We start from the raw sequence: 21,641 nt of genomic DNA on the forward strand, positions 1-21,641 counted from the left end.
ATCAAAATATTTTTAGTGACTAATCTAATATTCTAAACTTAAAAATGATATAACTTTTGATCTAAACATCGATTTTTAATAAAATTAATATTTTTTAAAATTCTCTTATCAAAATATATTAAATAACATTTAGGTTGACATGAAATTCTTTTAAAAAAATTACCGTCGTAATTGACATAAATAATAAAATTTTACCATTGGCATTAATTTCAATGGGAAAAAAAATTATGGTAGCGTTTGGAATAATTTTCAAATCATAATTTCGATGAAATATGTTAACCTAACATATTTTTAAAATACAACTCAAAATTACTTTCAAAACTCTTTCTTTTTATTATTATTATCAATCAATCAATCAATCAATCATTTTTTCTCTTTCTGTTCTCTTTTCTCTCCTCTCACATTCTATACATTAATCAATCAAAAAAAAAAAAAATTACAAATCATTCCAAAACTATTTTCAAAACTTATAACCAAACAAATTTTTTCTTTTCAAATCATAGTTCAAAAACTCAAAATACAACTCTACACTCAAATTATTATTCTAAAACTAAACCAATTGGACCCTATAATTTTTTTTTTCTTAAGAATTTCATAGTTAAGTAGTTACTAAGGATAAAATTGTCTAAAAAATATAAACAAATTTATTTGTCATCGACGAAATAAGCGTTTCTTCTTTAGGCGGCTTACAAATAAAAAAAAATTTAGACTGTCCTTTCCACTTTAAAAGGGACCAATAAGGATTTTTTATCCAAATATCTCAAAATAAAGTTGATTTAATATTGATTGTCATACTATTAGATAAGGGTAGACATTCGTCAGGCTGAACCGACACTACATAACAAGAGATTTTGTGTCTGCCCAAATCAAACCCGACCTGACCCTAACATCAGGCCTCTACATCCGTCCAAGCTCGGTCCAAAAAAATAATTATAAATTAAAATCCAACCATCGAATTATATGTTTACAAAAAAATTAAAACATTCCATAATTAAATTCAATCACACATTATATTTTTTAAATAAATATACTGATATAATTATAAATTGAAGTTTTTTGTGTATAAATTGAAAGATTTCTTAAATAAATCCAATCACACGTCACTACAAATGTGAGTTTCAATAAAATTAATAAAGATAAAATCTAGATAAAAAAAATATATATATTATAATTTATTTATTTAATAGCATGCCGGTCCTGGTCGGGTTGAAAGTATAAATCTCAAGCCCAACTTATTAATATATTGGGTTGAAAATATTGGTTCAACCCGGTCTTATGAGCTAAAACAATCTTTCTAAACTCTTAAAAATTAGAGCTGGGCTAGGCGGGCCAATATCCACTCCTATTATTAAATCATTTTTATTGATAAGACTGGTATGTTTTTAATAATAAACCATGCATTTTTTATAATATATATTTGATTTGATTACGTGATTATTTATGTCTGATCAACCTAATTTTCTACATACATGTTTTTCTCAACTTGTCATATGAGATGAGTGATTCATATCATTGGCATAGGTACAAATTAATCTCAAGATTTGTCAATTCTACTTGTAAAATAGAGATGTTCAACCTTAACAAATTTGAACTCAATGTAGTGTCATTTAACTGTTAACACTTTTTTTTCTCTTTTTTTCTTTTGTTTCTTTTTTTCTCAGGAATGTCATTCACATTTAGTAATTGTTACATTTAATCAATACTAAACAATTCAAAATTGCTAAAAATTGTTAAACGCTTTTCTTATTTGTCATACCACCTCTACATAGAGGGTGAAAATTTGGCCCAAGAAAAGTATATGGCCAAGTAGATTTGACTAGTCCAAACGAATAAAGTCCAAAACTAATGTGAATGACCAAACTAATTAGGCATATCAAATGTAATCGAACTAGAATCACATATTAATCTCTGACAAAAGGCTGATTGTTCGATCAAAGGAGATCTGATCGCCAATGATAATTGCAAGTTAGCCATTACTAAAATGATTCCTAACAAAAAGTTAATCAGTAGAACAAGGACAGATCCGACAACCAACAACAATGGCAAGTTGGCCACTACCAAGGTAATTCTTGACAAAAGGCTGATCATCTGATAAAAATAGATCTGACATCCAACAATGATGTATAATTGATTATATAGAGGAATTAAGTAAGCAAGTAAGGACACACAATATACAAAACTATCACACAAACACATTACATAGTACCACTTTCTCTATGTAGTCATGTTTTATTTGAATATTAACGTGATTGTCAGAGGATCATTCTGATTGACCTAAATCGAGAGTAATCTTTGATTTTAAATCCCTCTTACAAATATAGAATAAGATTCATTGTCACACTGTAACGCCCGCAAAATAATACATAAAACCCTACATTCTTGACATGCATTGATATAAGAGAAATAAACATTTTTCCATTCATCAGAATAGTTAAGTACAAAAGTATTACATGTTGACAACAAAAGTAAATGTCTTATGGGCTTACAACTTTCCAAGCCAACACTTGGTTACAAGAAGGGAGTACTAACTCAAATACATATTAAGCCCTTGGCCTGAATTTACATGTAATACAACAAAAGATAACAAAACAACAAAAAAAGTCTTCAACTCCCAAAACCTTCCAAGCTATGTACTTGGAAGTGGCATATCGCTTGAACCTGAAAATGATGTCCCATATAGGGTGAGCCACAGCCCAGTAGAGATATACTAAACCAAATATAAGCAATGACTAAAACAATAGCATTTGAAAGATGGTTAACACTTATAAACCAGTTATATCACAATACAGTTCCATGACACTTGTGTTCATGTTACATTCCATTTTCCTTTACTTATCCGAATCATTTCATACACATGGCTCAGAACCTGGCCAAACAATTCAATGAGACTATAACTCATATACTAACACTTCCATGTTTCACAATAGATACACATATTTGCTGTATCAATATCATATTAAAATACTTCCATACTTCACAATAGATATACATATTTGCTGTATCAATACTTCAATTTAATACACATATTTGCTATATTAATGGAGTCCATCCCCTATCTCTTCCCAAACAGGTTTGAGAGTCCATTCCTTATCTTCCCTCAAACCATGGAGTACATCTCCTATCTCCTCCCACACAATACACATATTTCAAGTATATAAACAATTATCATATACAGAGATCACTCAATACACATATTTGATGTGTTATTCCAACCATCATATTCAATGACATATTCAATGTGATTAGTTTCAATTTTCCCTAATCAACATACAGTGTCTACAACAATCAAGACTATCTTCTACCTATAGCCCAAAGCAATTATTTCTAAACTGAAAATAAATGCATTAAATAGATATAATATCAACTTACTCCGTAGGTGAGTGATTAATTTATTTAACTACACCATTCAATCCCATAATTTCCCAATTTCATTATTCTCAACTCAATTCCATATTTTCACATTCTCCCAAAATTAATTATACAAATTAATTTATTTCATAATTAGGGCATTCTTCCCCCTCTATCACATCTCAACCCAAAGGCTCAAATTCAACAATACAACAACATTAATTCCATTTTTGTTGGTCTCAAATACCCATAGGATTTAACATTTTGAAAACTCCCTTTTCTATAAATTACAAATCAAACCCTAACTTTTCCAAAAATTACCCAACAACCCCAACATAACAAAATGCCCAAAATTTATGACAAAACTCATAAGATGGAGTAGGGTATCCTTACCTCAAAATTAGAAGCCCAAAGGAAAAGATGGTGAACACCCGAAATGCTCCAAATCCACAACTTTTCAGATTAAAACGAAGCCCAAGCCACCCTCTATTTTTCTTACAAAGGACTTAGGGTAGAAACACACTAAAACTAAATGAATCCCTAGAGAGAAAGTGTGTATAGAGAGAGAGAGAGCTCGGATCTAGGGTTTGCAAAACAAAAGGGATGAAAAAGTGTAGTGTTAACCCGTTGCTGCCTACTGATATAACACAGGCTTGCTCGAGTGAAGAAGTGGTCGCTCGAGCGACCAGACACAAAGAAGCCTCGCTCAAGCGTAGAAAGCCTTGCTCGAGCCAAATTTCGAACCTTCAGGTCTGCAACCAGAAGCACGCTCGAGCGAAGGAAAGCTCGCTCGAGCTAAGAATCACAACTCTCGAATCAAAACCCAGACGCAAACGCATACTCGAGCGAAGTACTTCTCGCTCGAGCCACCAGACACAAAACTCAACTCTTGCTCGAGCGAAGGAACCCTGGCTCGAGCGAAGGATCTAAAACACAGAGCTCGCTCGAGCGAAGGACCAAAAACTTGGGCAGCAACCATTTGCTCCTAATCACACCCAACCTGTAACAGTCCTGCTCAAAACATCCTATAACTCAAATACAAAGTGTTGAAGGACGGAAAAAGATATAAACCACAATCGACATCCACGGAACCAAGTCCGGATACGACAAACAAAGGAGGAAGAACTGGGATCGCTATACACACTAACTAATTATCACATCATTCATAAATTTTAGGGGAAATTACAAAAAAAAAAAAAACCCAGGGTTTAGCGTGTTTTTCACATTAAATCCCAACATTTTAATTTTAACAATTTAAACCATGAATTTTTAACCGTATCCCAATGTTGAGCTCCGTCTGCTTCTGTTTATTTTTGTTAACTTTTTACACTTATTTGATACACGTGTCACCTTTTAATTCGTCCATAATTATTATAATTATAATTATTTTAATTTTAAATTATTTATTTATTTTAATTCTATCAGCTCTCTCTCTTTCACGCACACTTATTTGATTCGTTCTTGTACTCTCTTTCTGTGCAAATACATTTATAACCTATACATATACACACATTACATATATATATATATATATATATATATATGTAAACCAACCCAAACTCACCATCGCAGAGGCGGTTGGAGGCGAAGAAAGATGAGGTGGCACGGCGAAGGAGAGGGTAGGAGAAGCAATAAAGGGGCTTCAGATCTGCCCAAGCTGTGCATTTCTTGGAGAGTTTTCGGTGGAGAATGGCGAGGAAGAAGAGACAGGCGATGGTGAGGGCTCTGGCGAGGATAGGTAGGATGAGGTTGAAATGGGGATGTGGGTCATGTAGGAGGAGGTCGGTGGGTTTTGACGGTTGCGGCGCTAAAAAATCTGGAAATGGTGGTGGCGGCGGTAACAATCAAGCTCGATTTGTTGGTGCCGCATTCGCCAGCAACGACGATGCGAATGCCACCGCAAACCCCGAAGCTTGCCTTTGCAATTGTGCTGCCTCCAGCCATTCACACCGCACATAGATATCCAAAACTCTAATTTATACAAATATATATATATATATATATACAAACATCACAGCTGTATCTATATATATGTGTGTGAATATGTGTGAGAGAGAGAGATTGAAGAAGATTCTTAGAAAAGAATATTTACCCTTTGGTGTAGATGGGGTTTGTGTTAGATGAGACGTCGATTGTGATTGATAATCTTTTGAATTGATTTTGAAAAGAGAGAGAGAGAGAGAGCGCGCACGCTAATAGGGAAAAAAAGAAGGTAATTTAGAAATAAAATAATTATAATAATTATGGACGAATAAAAAAGTGACACATGTATCAAATAACTATAAAAAGTTAACACAAATAAACGAAAATAGACGGATGGTCAACATTAGGACACGATTAAAAATTTAAAATTTAAATTGTTAAAATTTAAACGTTAGAATTTAATATGAAAAACACTAAATCTTGAATTTTTTAAAAAAAATTCTCCTACATTTTAATTTATGATTATAAATTACGTGAATGCAACAGGATATTACCTTGTTTTAATTAATTTTCTCTTTAAATTTGGATGACTTGGTGGCAAGTTGACAAATGTACCACACGTAAAAAAGTCCACCAGCAACCATAGAATATTCCGCATATGGACAAGTAGGGTGTTCGCGGATCGATTTTGTGCGGTTTGCGGTTCGGTTTTGATCCGCCCGCATCTATGTGGTTTGGGAAAAAGTCAATCCGCAACCGCCCGCAGTGCGGTTTGCGGTTTGTGCGGATAGGGTTTGCAAATGTGCGGGCGGTTTGCGGTTTACACTTTTTTCTTTAAAAATTAATTTTCAAGGTTTTTTTTTCCAGCGAATTTAGGCATCAGATTCATTTTATATATTTGTGATAACAATTTTTTGATGAGTTTACAAATAAAAATTGAATATCAATGCATTAAATGAAAGTACCCAAAACAAAGAGACCCTACACTAGCATTTTTGCCATAAAAAAATGTATATCAATGCATTAAAGGTTGTACTCAATTAGAATTACCAGTTCAGTAATCAATAATCAAACTATAAGTTCTATCGACCATTAGAAGGAAAATTTTATTAAGAAAAAGTGGATGAATCACCAATGAAAATCATATAAGAAACCAAGTTTAGGACTTGATAATTCTACGACATTAAGAAAGTTAAGAAATACTTAAAAATAAGGATCCTAGTGTTATAGAGAATATAATGGTACTCCTGTAAAAGTTACAAAGTTGGTATATAAAAAATAATAATAATAATAATAATTAAAGTGCGGGCGGTTTTGCGGGTTGCGGGTTTAAACCGCGACCCGCCCGCAACCCGCAAATTTGTCATATTTCAAACCGCATCCGCCCGCATTATGTTTGCGAAACCGCTCATTTATATACGGGTTGGGCGGATTGGGCGGTTTGAGCGGTTCGGATAAACCGTTGCCCACCCCTAAGTAGTATATCAAGCAGAGAAGTCACGCCTACCGTTTGATATAAACAACAGTCGCGTTAATTTGCGGACGTGATGGAAGATTGGAGTAGGCAGCAAAGTAAAAGCGCATGCAGAGAATGACAGCTCAACATCAGCGTAACAGACGACCGTCAAAAAAGACAGATGTGTGCAGTGTAACCGTTGACCACGTGTCGGCTGTGGCTGCTTGTCGGCTGCCACGTGCCTGTCTCACCCATCACGCAATAATAGAATTCACAGTTTACACGTCCTTCACACTTGTTCTAGAGAGGTGAGAGAATTTTCGGTACTTCTATATACACCTACATGATCCGTTTCTACCCTCGTTAAATTTTTTTTTTTTATTTTTTATATTTTTTATTTTTACTGAATTTTTTTAATATTTTAAATATTTTTTTTACTTTTTAGACACATCTAACATAAATATACCTAAAAAGTAAAAAAATTATAAAAAAATATTTTAAAAATTCACTAAATACCAAAAATATAAAAAAAAAAAATAAGAATTCAGTATATATTTTTTATATTTTTATATATTTATTAATTTTTAAAAATATTTTTTCATAAATTTTTTACTTTTTAGATACATCTAAGTAAATTGCATCTAAAAAAAGTAAAAAAAAATGTTTAAAATTTTTAAAATATTCACTAAAAATAAAAAAATACGAAAATTAAAAAACTCAATTTTCAAAAAACTTAATCCAGAAAACTCAAACCAAACATACTGATTATCACTTAAGGCAAAAATAAATAAATGAATTGAATAAATAAATAAAATTTAAATTTCTCTAAACACCTACCCTCCACCGCCTCTCTCCCGCCCTGCTATCATCACCATCTTCTAGCAATGGCCATTCATCGTCACTTTTTAACAATGGCTTTGGAGCAAGATTGAAATATTTTACTCTTGACCCATATCATATTGGGAGTGAGATAAATAAAGTGTGTGTTTAGGAGGATTAATTTTGTAATTTAAAATAATTAGAGATAATATAGTATATTATAGATAATAATTTATAATTAATAAAAATTAAAACATGTAAGGTGAAAAATAAATGAGTGTAAATGAATAGTAATTGTATTATTTTAGTAGTTTAATTTTATTATATTAAAAAAATTGAAGAATAAATATATTATTTACATATAAATATAATTTGGGCAAAACTCTAAAAAAAGAGTAGAGTAGAGCGGGCAAACAAAACATGTCCCTGCTCTACTTCTTCATTGAGAAGGGAAAAAATCCATGTAGGCGAGGATGGGAGATATGGGAACGAAGTGAGGTGAGAGATTTTTGACTTGAAAAATTAGGGAATCAATTTCTGCGTATTGGTTCTGGATTAAAGTTCACGATTTTAGATTTGAATTGAACCAGGCAATATAATTTGAATAATGTATATTTATTTGCTAGATATTATGGTGGAATAATGTGCATGTTTATGTTTCAAAAAATTATGACAAATTAATATTGAATAATGTTTGCTTAATGTTCTAAATGTTATGTTTTTGCTTAACTAGTGAAATATTATAAGAGTAGTTTGATTGGTGGGCATGTTATTATTATTTTTATAATTTATGATAGGTTAAATTTTTTTTAAAAATGTTATGTGATTTTTTTTATGGACAGATTATGTGAAATCATGATTCTAAACTGAATCGAACTATACTTAAATGGTTTGGTTTTGATTAGTTTCATAATTTAATGATTTGATTTAGTTCCAATTTTTATAAAATTGTAGACAATAGATTAATTATGATATCATTCCAAATTAATTCAAACTGAACCATACTCACCCCTGTTTCCTATTGCAATATTACCCCTCATTTACCCATCTTTTCTCACCACCCTCCGACCCTCCGATTGTTCTTAACCCAGCATCTCCAATTCTTTCTTCTCCTCCTAGCCACCCACCACCTACCCCTCCCTTGACTTCCAACCTCTCCTGCCTCACCCTTTTCTCTATAAGGCTTTAACTCCCACAAATTCTTGGCTCCTAGCCAATTTTTTTTTTCCCTTCCAGAAGTAGATTGTGAAAATCATATAAAAGATATCCATAATAATGTTTGAATGCAACAAAAACATGAACAGTAATAAAATCATACACACAAATACAAATTGACAAATTTACGAAACTCGAAGATTGTAGAGAGCAAAAACAAAAGATCAAGGCCAGTATTTGATCCTATATCCTTATAACAAAATCTGAAGATCAAATCTTGCATTTTAAAATTTTGTCTATAACAGAATAGAATAATTTAGATAAGGCATAAAGTCATAATTACACAAAAATGAACTTTTAAAAGTGTGCAAAACACAATTTGTTTGGTTTAATTCAATTTTCTGAAAATTGAATTTTATGTTTTTCATTTTTTTTAGTGTATTTTTTTAATATTTTACTCAATTTTTTTTTTATTTTTTAAATATACGTATAATAATTGTGATTTTTTTTTTTAATTCACCAAATGAAAATAAATAAATATAAATCTATTGCATTTTTGTATTTTGTTATATTGAATGAATTTTGTAGAAAAAATTACAATTCAGTGTAAGTTTGTAAAATAAATTGCAAATCAATATTAAAGTTTACCAACTTTAATAATCAAAGTGATAAATTTTGTCATAATTCTGCAATTTATTTTTGACCTTACCATTGATTTGTAATTTTTGAAATTTCTAAAGCTAATTTTTAAGTATATCAAAATTAAGTATATTTATAAAATAAAAAATGATTAAAATATTTATAAAAATCACTAAAAATATAAAAATACGAATTAAAATTTAAAAAGTTATTTTTAAAATTTTCAAATCAAAAAGTAAGATTTTTTTTTGTGAGAGTTCATTTGGGATGTTGACTTTTTAACTACTCTAGAGTTAAAAAGTTTCATTTAAAATAGATTTTTTTGATTTTTTTAACTTTTATAAAAAAAAAAAATTAAAAATTAAATATGACATTTTATCTTATTTAATTAAAATAATTTATTTTATCTTATACAATTATTTTAACCCAAAACATCTTTCCAAACCAGCCCGACTAAAATAGTCACAAAAAATAAAATAGGCTATTTTAGCCACAAAAAACAAAACATCAAATCCAACCCATAATCATTACACTCTTCTCTCACAAAAAAAGTCAAAAAAGTCAAAAAATTAAAAAATCCTTCCCAAACCAAGCTTTTTAGCCCTAGGCTAAAATAGTTAAAAAGTCAAAAAATCAACCCACTTCCCAAACGGAGGCCAAATAACATGTCTATATACCACCAGGGGTGGTGGCCTGGTGGAGAAAGCACCTCATCTCCGCAGGCTTGACCCAGGGTTGAATCCTGGAGGGAGGTGGAAGTGTTTATTTTGAGAATCCCCTCTCTGTCCTCTGATTCGAACCCTCGACGGCTTATGGCGTATAGCGTGAGCTCCATTAGTGCTCTAGTGAAGGATTCCTCACTTGGTAAGAGTTAATTCGTGACTAACAATCGGTCACCCCAAGGGCATGATGACACCTGATAGCTTTTTTTTCTTGTTCAAAAAAAAAAAAAATGTCCATATAACGAATTTATATATATATATAACAGTTGCGAGTAAAGAGAAATTTACGGGCTGTATTTGGGACCTTACTGTTGATGAATCGAGGAGCCCCTCTCTCTTCTCTCAAAAAATCATCAACGAAGAAGAAAGAAGAAGAAACTTCGCAACTCTCTCTCTCTCTCTCAAAAATTCAAAGCGTCTTTGACTCTCTTTCTTCAGAAATTAGGCCTAAGAGTTTGTAATTTTCTCTGGAAAGTAAAAATTTCTCGATTCTTTTCTCACCCCTTCAAAGATCAAACCTTTCTCTGTTAAATTTGTATATAACTGTTTATGATTTCAAATTCTCAAACCCCCCTAGCATTTTCACTTCATTTTCCTCACATTCCTTCGTTTTTAGGGTTCCCCAAATGACGATTTGTTCTGTACATAAATTCAGAATCTAGGGTTTCACACAATTCCCGATCGAATCATCAATTTTCTGCAAAATTCAGGTGTAGAAAGTGGGTATTGCGAGGTAATCAAGGTCAAACATGGTGGTTCCAACAATCGCACTCTATGCTAGCCCACCGAGTAGTGTATGCTCGACTCCACATCCTTGCCAGATCAATTCTCACTCCTCGTACGATTTCGATTTGAATAGTCGATCATCGTCTTCCTCATCGACTGCCTCGTCGTCTCAAAAACCGATCGTCGGTGGTCTCTCTTGCCTACTTTCATCGCAATCGGTGAAACACGCCTCGTCTTCGAGCTACTCCAATGGAGGCGAAGAGTTGGGATCGTTGTGGCACGATAAAGGAGACGAATTGGGTTGTTCATTTCGCTACTCATCGTTCTGTTCATCTCTGAAGAAAGATCAGAGCCCTGTATCTGTATTACAAGGCCCTGTTTCGTGTAGTAGTAGTGGAATTGGTTCTTCGAGAAGTCCACCCATGAGAATTTCGCGCGAAAAGAGTGGTGATGTGGGTCTTTCCGGTTCGATTCGATCGGGGACTAATGGGTGGTTCAATGGGTTTGTTCGTCATGCTTTAGGGTCTTGCGTGGACTATGATTTGCCGAGTGCTCAAGTGGGTGGTTCGCTTGATATCGATTCGTCGTCTGTACTGATTGATGAACTCCCATTTACTATGGATGATAATTTTGTGGAGTCAAGTTCTGACCCATATGTTAAAGATTTGCTTTTGGGTGCTCAATCGAGACACCCGATTTTCCGTGGAGATTTTGTTGTCAAGGCTTTCTATGAAGCTGAGAAAGCTCATAGAGGACAGGTAAAATCTATTTTGGAATTGAATGTTTTTGTAGGGTAATTGTTAGTTTGGAAATTTGGTGCTTGGATTGAGATTTTTGTGTGTTGATTTTGTAGATGCGAGTGAGTGGGGATCCTTATTTACAGCATTGTGTTGAAACCGCGGTTCTGCTTGCAACGATTGGGGCGAATTCAACTGTAGTTGCTGCAGGGCTTTTACATGACACACTTGATGATTCTTCTATGAGTTATGACTCTATTTTCCAGACATTTGGAGCTGGGGTTGCTGATTTGGTTGAAGGGGTATGAGATATTACTTTGATAAATGATTTCTTATTGAATACTGGAAAATTTTGATAGTGTAGTCTATTGAATTACTGTTAATGAAACTGCAAATTATCAGCCAATAGTATGATCTACCGTCAACATCTAGCATTATTCTTGCTTATGAAAAAATTAAAATAAAATATAACTTACATTTAGCAATATACATTTAGCATTATTATTTCCAAAACATGTTGCTTTCAGCCTTTAAAAGGAGATTATGCTACAAATTTTATTTTCAGTCGGATCACTGTTGCTAACTGAGGATATCTGAGAGAGTTCTATTACTTCTCAGTTAGATGTTTATATTTTTTGTATGTCGGTCTAGTCATAGCCTTCACTAGGTTGTCACACTTAAAAAGCAATTTCACTGTCATTGTTTCTCACAGGGTGCTGTATGCTGGGTTGTGATTAAAATATGGGTTCAATGAGTGGAAAAGTGTTCACTTTGTATTTAATTTTAGTGGCAGATAGTACTAACTTTTTAGTTGAAGTTACAAATGATTGGCAATTAATTTAATTTTTCTCAATTTTTCTAACAGTTAATTTTCATGTTTCTTTTTAACTAATCAACTAGTATTATGCAGTAGCACTTTAGTATCCTGGTCTATATTTTGCTATTTTTAACATAGGATGCATGTGCTCGAGAATGATGAATTTCGTCTTATTTCTTCCTCCTTTTGGTGAATCAAAGCCTTGTAAAAGATCAGGGGGTCATGTGCTAATGGTCACAACATATCAAGTGTCTGTGAAAGTTTAGATAGTTAATTCTTATCAGTCTTCTTATGCCGGTGAATAAAAGCTTTATTGTTTGAAACTTATTTGCCCCTAGTTATTATCTTTCTCTATTTACTAAGCCTTGTGTGTATTTTTGCTTACTATTAGCAAAAAAGCCTATAGCACTGCTGCTTCCCAAAGGGAACAGTGTAATAAATGGTTTTCTTATGTGCTGCAGCAATTCACATTTAGAGGAGTTTTGGATAACCCCTTTTTTTTTTTCCTTTCCTCGATTTTATTCTTTCTTTTTCTATTAGTAAATTTTCCACATACAGTTTCTTACTAAGGACGAGTATGTAGATTGTTTCCTTTTGTTTATGTGGAAAACATTAGAGGTGCACATTGTTCACAATTCAACCTTCTGTAGAAGATATAGGGATTTCAAACACATAGATTAAAGTGTGAATTGTATTCTCTTTCCTGTATCATTTACAAGCGTTGCACAAAAGTGAATTTGGTGGCAATATTTTGGCAACAGTCCTGGTAAAATTAATTCTTCCTTTAAAGCTTGTAATATTATATATTGCGTTTTGGTAGGTATCCAAGCTAAGTCATTTGAGCAAGCTTGCACGAGACAACAATACGGCAAGTAAAACTGCTGAGGCAGATCGCCTGCACACTATGTTCCTTGCAATGGCTGATGCAAGGGCTGTCCTCATAAAGCTGGCTGATCGATTGCATAATATGATGACACTAGATGCATTACCTTTGGTCAAGCAACAGAGATTTGCTAAAGAAACAGTGGAAATCTTTGCCCCTTTGGCCAATCGTTTAGGGATCTGTAGTTGGAAAGAGAAACTTGAAAATCTATGTTTCAAATATCTCTACCCAGATCAGCATGAAGAACTCTCCTCCAAACTTGTAAACTCCTTTGACGAGGCAATGATTACTTCAGCTGTAGAGAAACTAGAGCAAGTTCTCGAGGATGCAGCCATTTCTTACCATGATCTATTGGGGAGGCACAAAAGCTTGTATAGCATCTATGCCAAAATGTTAAAGTACTCTCTCTCTCTCTCTCTCTCTCTCTCTCAACAAACACACATGCATGAACACTTGCATGTGCAAATGGTTTAATTCTTCAAAGAAATTTGCTGAAAAACATTTTGTGGGTCTCTCTACTGAGTGAATAATGTGACAGACACAAGTGGTTGCTTTTGTCTGACTGTCCAAATAATTCAATGAGGCTCTGATCATGATTAGTTGCTAGCTTGCAAGTGGTTTTAAATTGAATTTCTGGGTGCTGTGTGTAATGTATACCAATCCCAGATTTATGAAAAAAAAGAAAAATGAAAATGAAATAACTGCTATAGTTAACGAAAGTGGCATTATTACCTCATTATGGTTGTGTTGAATTTGTGGTGAATTTTGGAAAATCTGGGCCATATCATTAATCCTTATATTATGACATTTTCTAAATTAGTTAAATTGATTGAGGAGATAATAACATTTACTCTCGTGCAGAAAGAAACTGACCATGAATGAAATTCATGATATTCACGGTCTACGATTGATTGTTGAGAAAGAAGAAGATTGTTACAAGGCATTGAGAGTTGTTCACCAGTTGTGGTCCGAAGTACCTGGAAAGTTCAAGGACTACATAAATCATCCCAAGTTTAATGGGTATGTTATATATATCTCAAAGAACGTGTGTAAGCGTATGTAATTATTTTGCTTCTAAATTTGATCTTAATTTGTAGATATCAATCTCTACACACAGTAGTGATGGGGGAGGGCATGGTTCCGCTTGAAGTTCAGATTCGAACAAAAGAGATGCATTTACAAGCAGAGTTTGGATTTGCCGCCCATTGGAGATACAAGGAAGGTGATTGTAAACACCCTTCCTTTGTGCTTCAAATGGTTGAGTGGGCCCGTTGGGTTGTCACGTGGCAGTGTGAGACGATGAGCAAGGATCGATCAACAATTTGCTACGCAGACTCCATCAAACGACCACCCTGCACATTCCCTTCTCATTCCGAAGATTGCCCATATTCCTATAAACTCGATTGCGTCTCCGATGGACCAGTCTTTGTCATCTTGATGGAAAACGACAAGGTTTGTTTTTAGTCTTTTTTTACTTAAGTCCAACTAGTTTTGGGGTCAATTTGGCTAGGTTTTTACAAACATGGTTTTGGTGATGCTAGAGTATTGTCCAGACGTTTCAAACTCAGCAGTTTGTTTCCTTGTAGAACATTTACTGCTCTGTTTGATTATTAACGCTCTGTTTGTTTTTGCGAAAAATGTTTTTTGGAAAATATTTTTTCATTTTCTAGCATTTGGTACAGTAGAAAATGAAAGTCTACTAGTAAAATGTTTTTCGTAGTCAACGAAAACAAGCTTGTTTGGACAGAATATGTTTCATACTTTTTAAAGGTGGGAAACTTTTTTGGATTGAACTCTTACCAGCGCCACCACTCTACCATCACCACCTCCACCTCCACCTCCCACCCTACCAACATCACCACCACTACCACCAGTATCACCACCACCCTCCAACCATCAGACCCCTAACCCCCTATCACCACCAATATTACCACCGTACCACTAGTATCATCACCACCCTCCAACGATGACCAAAACCTCCACCATACTACCACCACCACCCCTTTGCAACCACATCCACCACCATTGCTGCTGCCCCACCACCACCATTTTTACCACCACTACCACACTGACATCACCGCTTCCACAACCACTAACACATTAGTATCAAGGTCCCAACCAAATATGGGAAAACATTTTTTTGTGAAAAATATTTTTCATAGGAAAGTCCCATAGGAAAGTATTTTTTATCAAAACAAATGGAGCGCAAGTAGCTAATTCTCTTAGCAGAAATGCATTGCGCCTTTCTTTGCTGAATAAACATGTGATTTTGGTATTTTGGTTTTGTAGATGTCGGTGCAGGAGTTCCCAGCAAACTCAACCATCCTAGATTTGATGGACAGAGCTTGTCAAGGAAGCTTTAGATGGACCTCTTATGGGTTTCATGTGAAGGAAGAATTGAGGCCGAGGTTGAATCACAAGCCGGTGAGTGATCCCACCTGCAAACTAAAAATGGGGGATGTGGTGGAGCTCACTCCGGCAATACCTGACAAATCATTGACAGAGTATAGGGAAGAGATCCAGCGGATGTATGATAGAGGCCTTACTCTGTCAGCCTCAGGACAGGCTGCTAGTAACATGGTTGGCTGGAGAAGTTGATGACACTGCTTGTTTTTTTTCCTCCGGTTGTAGTGACAACTAGTTGTACTTGTATATATAGATGATAAGTATTGGCAAAGCTTTCTGGTTCTGGGTTGAAGAACAATTACTCACTAGATTCAACAAGGAGCAAAATGTTTAATTTTATTGCTATATTAGCTGCCTTGTTTTGTTTTTCCACATTGGCTCCAATTTTATGTACCAGTGGCGCAAACTCATCACATGATCTCCTCCTCCTCTAGCCCTCGAACTTCAATTTGCAATCTCTTTGCTTATCTTTGAAAAATTATTTGGACTATTAAAACACATTTTTTTTTGACGTTATGAAAAATTACACATGCTATTACATATACCAAAGAATGTCTTATTTAAACAGATTTTGATTTCATAAAGATTTGTTATTTTAATAACCTCTAAAACAGTAAGGACAACTTACCCTGGTAATTCCCTGATAATTTTTCTACCCTGGTAATTTCCGGATAATTTTTCATTTTCATTTGATATGAAGTTGATTTTGAGATTGGATAGTTTTGGGAATGAGTTGTTGGGTGGGGATGATTTTGAGATTAAATTGGGTTTGGTTTTTGGGTTTGGGTTTAGATTTTGATTCGAGGATCAAAGTGAGAGAATTTAATTTTTTTTTGAAGGACCAAAATGAAAATTTTAATTTTAAAATTTTCAATACTGCACCTTAATAATGACGGAAATTGGTAATTGGATCAAAGTAAAAAAATGACAAATAATTTAAGAATCAAAGTCAGAATATTTCTTTAAGGAACAAAATGCAAAATGATTCATACTTTATAAGGTGAAAGATAATTTACTGACAAAAATGGAATGAAATGAAATCTGTCAGTTTTTCATCTCCTTGTAGGATAATTATTCATTTATGATATTAATCACTCCGTTTGTTTCTAGTTTTCAGAATTTACGTTTCAGAAAATTCTACTTTTTCATTTTTTATATATTTTTTTTTATTTTCATTGATTTTTTTTTAATATTTTAAGTAAATTTTAAAAAAAATTTAGACACACCTAACAAAAATACACTTAAAAAGTATAATATTTGTAAAAAAACTCTTTAAAAAATTCACTAAATACCAAAAATACAAATATATATATTCAGTATATTTTTTTATATTTTTGTATATTTATTAATCTTTTAAAATATGTTTTGCAAATAATTTACTATTTAGATACATCTAAGTAAGATACATCTAAAAAAGTAAAAAAAATTGCTTAAGATTTAAAAAATATTCATTAAGAAAAAAAAAATACGAAAAACAAAAAACTCAATTTTCAAAAAATTGAATTCAGAAAACTAAAACTAAACATACTAAACGCTTTTTTCATCATTTTTATAGTAAACCAAACAAAATCAACATTCAACTGTGAATTATTATCTGAAAAAAACATTCTACTGTGAATGATCATTTCACTACCCTTATTCTTATGAACTAAACACAACCATAAATAATTAATACAGATTCACCATCATAATGTGATTAATGGGGTTCAAACTGGTGACCTCACAACGAAAGTTCTTATACTGCAGAATTCTCATCTTCTTAAAAACACATCATATTTATATCAACAGTCGTTGCCTTTTGCACCAGTCAATTGTAACAACTTTGTATTCCACTCTAAACCAATGCTTCCTTGATACAAAAACACTTGGAACACTAACAAACAGAAACTTTCTTTGAATTCACTATAACAAGCAATAGTGCAAATACACTGAATTCATAAACCATAGAATTTTCTTAAACACTAATGTTAGATTTTACAGGAAAGTCGTAATATCACTGAAAATCTTATCTTGGACGTTTGGCTCCAACAAGCGGAAACGATACTCGTTGAGGAGTACTTTGTGGCAACTGTGTCTTTTGTTCCTGGGAAGGGTTGGAATTAGGATCAGCACTCTCTTCATCCTCCTCTGTTTCTTCCACAGCTGTTGACCCAGTTGGCTTCCTTGGGATTGCAAGCTGGTAGTTTGGGCTGAGCAACGTGTCCTGCTCAGGCGGTAGAGGAATTCCTGGCCCTGCTATTGATTTTGGCAATGGGATTTTGTTCCTGTTCCGAGCCAACTCCAGCAGGACCTGATGCATTGTTGGGCATAGCATATTATAGACTTTTCAAATCAAAATACTAGCAATAATCTTCTACTCATTGGATTGGAAAGAGAAATATGGTAATTTTGTTTTCCTCTGAAGAAAATCTAGATCTGAAGATGTTTCAAACCTACTAGAACAATGGTTATACGAATAAACACCGTTCAATGGTGTGTCAAAGAGGACAATCAAGAGCCAAAACAACAGAACAAACAATCAAGTACATGTTCTTTGCAAAACTTCATTTAAGTTGCAATTTCAGATGAAATGGATAAAACAAGAGGTGAATTCCAGCCCAATTTGTACCATGAATTTTGCCCAGAAAGTGTATGTGTGGTCCAAATTCAATTTTTGTACAGCGAGCCCTACATCTAGAATGAATCTAGACCACACATTGATTTTTTGGGGTAAAATTTCAGGGTATGTTGCATTGCTCATTTCAGCCATAACAGGAAAAATTAGAATTGTGGACGCAGAACCGGTTCTCTGAATACTCTACCAATGAGAAGTCATGAAATGGGGATTGACAAATTTCTCCAAACTTCCCAACCCTCGCTGAAATTGAGTCCATACTAAAATTGCAAGCGAAAAGTCCACACCGATATACAAATTTATGGGAAACAACTCTTGAATAATTCAAGTACAATCATGAAACAAGTGTAAAAACAAGATGAAGTATCCAATGTCTAGAACAAATTACATGCACACATCACAGAAAGGATAGGAAAGTTACCTCTCGAGGTGGGGGTTGAGAGAAGCTGAAGTTGACTTTCGACTGAATAGCAAGCTTGACATCGTCACAGTCAATTGCAGCTTTCCCAGCATGCTCGGAATAGACCTGTGCATCTGTCAATACATCAACAACATAACGATACCACAGTTCCAGGAATTGGTGCACAACACGAGGTTCATACTCATCGACTCCCATTGATTTTAACAGTGTTTTTACAATCTTTGCATCCCTTGGCATGTTCTCATCACCATCTGCCATTTGTTTTGCTGTCCCTTTCACCTGTACAAGGCAAAGGGTTCCACAATTCTCTAAGCAAAACTACTTCATGGAACAACACATACCTCACTACTTTCAATAAAAGTAAAGCATTTTTTTTTTACCAACTTCAACTTCAGGCATATGTAGGTATCTCCAACCCTTCACCAATTTTTTCATCTAATTTTATTCCAAATTTGAGTTGAAAGCTTGATTTGATATGAACTACTCTAATCCTTTCATCAAACTTTTATCAATATCTTTTTAAAGCTTCCCTCTTATCCCAAATTTCCCTTTTCACCAAATTTGATGGGAAAAAAGAAAAAAGAAAAAGGAAAAAAAAAACCCATCTCCAATGCTTCATCCTTTATAATTTTTGTCGAATTCAAATTTGCTGAGACCATTTCCAAACTTTCACCAATTTTTTCATCTAATTTGATTTAAAATTTGAGTAAAAAACTTGATTTACTATGAACTACTCCAATCCTTTCATCAAATTTTCATTAAAATCTTGTTGAAAATTTCCCTCTTATTCCAAATTTCCGTTTTTTATTAAACTTGGCGGAAAAAAAATCATCTCCACTGCATCATCTTTTTATATTTTCATCAAATTCGAATTTAATGAAAATTTTGGTAAGTTCTCAATTTGAAGAAAAAAACTGACTCTTGATTTTATGAAATTGTGTGTTTTGTTTGATAATTATACTACTTTAAAATTGTGTGTTTTGACATCAAACAACAAAGATTACAAGAAAAAAAGCGAGAGAGAAAAAAAAAAGATGAAGTAAAATCAAATTTGGAGTCATGAAAAATGGGTCAACCCAAATGTGTAAAAAGCAAACCTTGAAACAATTAAAAGTGAGGAATTTCTGGTTTCTACAAATCAAGCTCCAAATCAACTATGAAATCCATCTATATCTTTAATAGAGAACCACTAACCACTATGCAACTCAAAGGCAGCAACAATGCACATAAAAGAATCTACAAATCAAAAACCCTAACTTTTCAATCTAAAATTCAAAATTCTCAACCTGCTTTCATTCTTTCGATAGCGAGTTTGGAGGACGAACCTGCTTCAATCTATGGCGTGAGAGAGCTCCGCCGGACAACAATGGCGTCGTTCTTCTCAAAAGATTTCTTCTTCTCTCTCTTCGTTTTGCTCCTGTTTCGTCTTTCTCTCTCTAAGGAGATGTGTATTCTCTCTCTCTCTCTAAGAAAATCAGAGAGGGTGGTAGAGAGAGGAGGGAGGGGAGAGGCTAGGGTTTTTTTTTTTTTTTTTTGAGAAATCACAATCCAGTGTAATTTTAAAAAAAAAATTCAATTTCATGGTAAATCTTATATAATTTAATAAGGGTAAAGATTTGTTTAAAGTAGGACTTAGTAAGGAATCCGTGAAATTCGTAATTTGATCTAGTTCAATCTAATCCGGTAAGTTTGAATTGGTTTTTTAAATCTCCGATTCGATTCTGGATTGTTGTCCACGGATTGGTTCCGGATTGAACCCTACGGTTCCGGATTGGATGCAATCCAGACCGTATATAAATAGTTTATATTTTTAGTATACACCCTCCCGCATACTATCTTCTCTTATTCTATATAAAACTAAACTCAACCTTAAATTCATAGTATCTTTTTTTATTACTTTTGTTTGTTATTTTTTAATTTTAATTAGTAATGGTCAAAATACTTATGATGAAATTAGTTTTATTATGGTTGCTTAAATTCTAATAGTATGTCGCTATTATAGAAAGTCATGTTGCTATTGTGGAACTAGTGCTATGTTTATGTTTTTATGAAATTAAAGTGTTATATATATATTTTTGTTATTTAATTGTGTGAATCCGTGGACCTAAACTGATCCAATCCGTGTTTAAATGGATTGGTTCGGATTGGTTCCACGATTTAAACGGATCAGATTTGTTTTAATTTTTCAGAAACCGTAGATAACAGATTGGTCATGATTTTATCCAAATCCAGTCCAATTCGGACCATACTCACCTCTAGTTTAAAGTATAGATTGTCCTTGCTTGAAAATTACAAATGTTTCCTTATTATTATTTTTTATTTAACAAAATTAACTGAAAAAATAAAATTCATAATTGCTCTCCTATATAATAATAACATTACCTAAATTATTAATTGAAACATATTTCTAATATCATTAAAAACTGTTAATTGACTTGATGATTTATTAATAAAAAGAACAATTTGTTATAAAATTATAAATCTTAGAAGTGAAATGTAATTTTTAAAATTATAGGAGCGATTTATATTTTAATTAAAATTTAAGGTGTGTATTTATAATTTATCCATTTAATAATTAAATTTATAATTTTTCAGCAATTTGTAATTTTTTTTAAAATGTCACTAAAGTGTATTTTTTTTCTTCTACTTTTATGGGACTGTAAAAGATTTGGAACGACCTTCTTTCGACAATTTTTAACAAATTTTTAAGAAATGCTGTAAAATTTGATTACTATCTCGTTCACCAAGTGCACATTATGACCTTATAATTTGAATTAAATTTAATTATTATTTAATTTTGTGATTTTTTTTAATAAAAAAATGTTTAAAAAAGTAGGAGTGATGTAACAATTTATAAATTTTTTTAATTTTTTGATTAAAATTTTTAATCTCAAAACAAGACATAATATTACCCGTGTCAATCTCCTAAAATATACATGAGAAAAAATTGACCCTTATTTGAGTTGATAAATTAA

The 21,641-nt window shown here is 33.0% G+C and overlaps 2 protein-coding genes and 1 long non-coding RNA gene across 4 annotated transcripts; 1 reads left to right on the plus strand and 2 right to left on the minus strand.

Moving 5' to 3' along the window:
- Window positions 1-2,393: 2,393 nt before the first annotated feature.
- LOC145813630 (uncharacterized) lies at window positions 2,394-5,313 on the minus strand. Its single transcript, XR_014356818.1, has 2 exons — window positions 4,913-5,313; window positions 2,394-2,658 (listed from the first exon to the last, which is right to left on the minus strand). It is a non-coding gene; the product is annotated as an uncharacterized LOC145813630 (long non-coding RNA).
- A 4,882-nt stretch (window positions 5,314-10,195) lies between these two features.
- LOC114273098 (putative GTP diphosphokinase RSH2, chloroplastic) lies at window positions 10,196-15,976 on the plus strand. Its single transcript, XM_028214861.2, has 6 exons — window positions 10,196-11,546; window positions 11,642-11,827; window positions 13,163-13,623; window positions 14,087-14,245; window positions 14,323-14,677; window positions 15,515-15,976. The coding sequence occupies exons 1-6, from the start codon at window positions 10,812-10,814 to the stop codon at window positions 15,821-15,823; spliced, it is 2,205 nt and encodes a 734-aa protein (XP_028070662.2). The 5' UTR covers window positions 10,196-10,811; the 3' UTR covers window positions 15,824-15,976.
- Window positions 15,977-17,387: 1,411 nt separating this feature from the next.
- TAFII21 (TATA binding protein associated factor 21kDa subunit) lies at window positions 17,388-20,235 on the minus strand. Of its 2 annotated transcripts, none has more exons than XM_082907624.1 (3): window positions 19,992-20,235; window positions 18,667-18,945; window positions 17,388-17,921 (listed from the first exon to the last, which is right to left on the minus strand). In XM_082907624.1, exons 2-3 carry the CDS (start codon window positions 18,922-18,924, stop codon window positions 17,637-17,639), a joined length of 543 nt encoding a protein of 180 aa, XP_082763750.1. In that variant the 5' UTR covers window positions 18,925-18,945; window positions 19,992-20,235; the 3' UTR covers window positions 17,388-17,636. The 2 variants fall into 2 exon arrangements, with proteins under 2 accessions (XP_082763750.1, XP_082763751.1); XM_082907625.1 differs by having other exon boundaries at window positions 19,953-20,227.
- Between the last annotated feature and the right edge of the window lie 1,406 nt (window positions 20,236-21,641).

This window comes from Camellia sinensis, chromosome 15 (assembly GCF_055761805.1).
Source record: "Camellia sinensis isolate YWXY chromosome 15, ASM5576180v1, whole genome shotgun sequence".
Taxonomy (NCBI): Eukaryota; Viridiplantae; Streptophyta; class Magnoliopsida; order Ericales; family Theaceae; genus Camellia; species Camellia sinensis.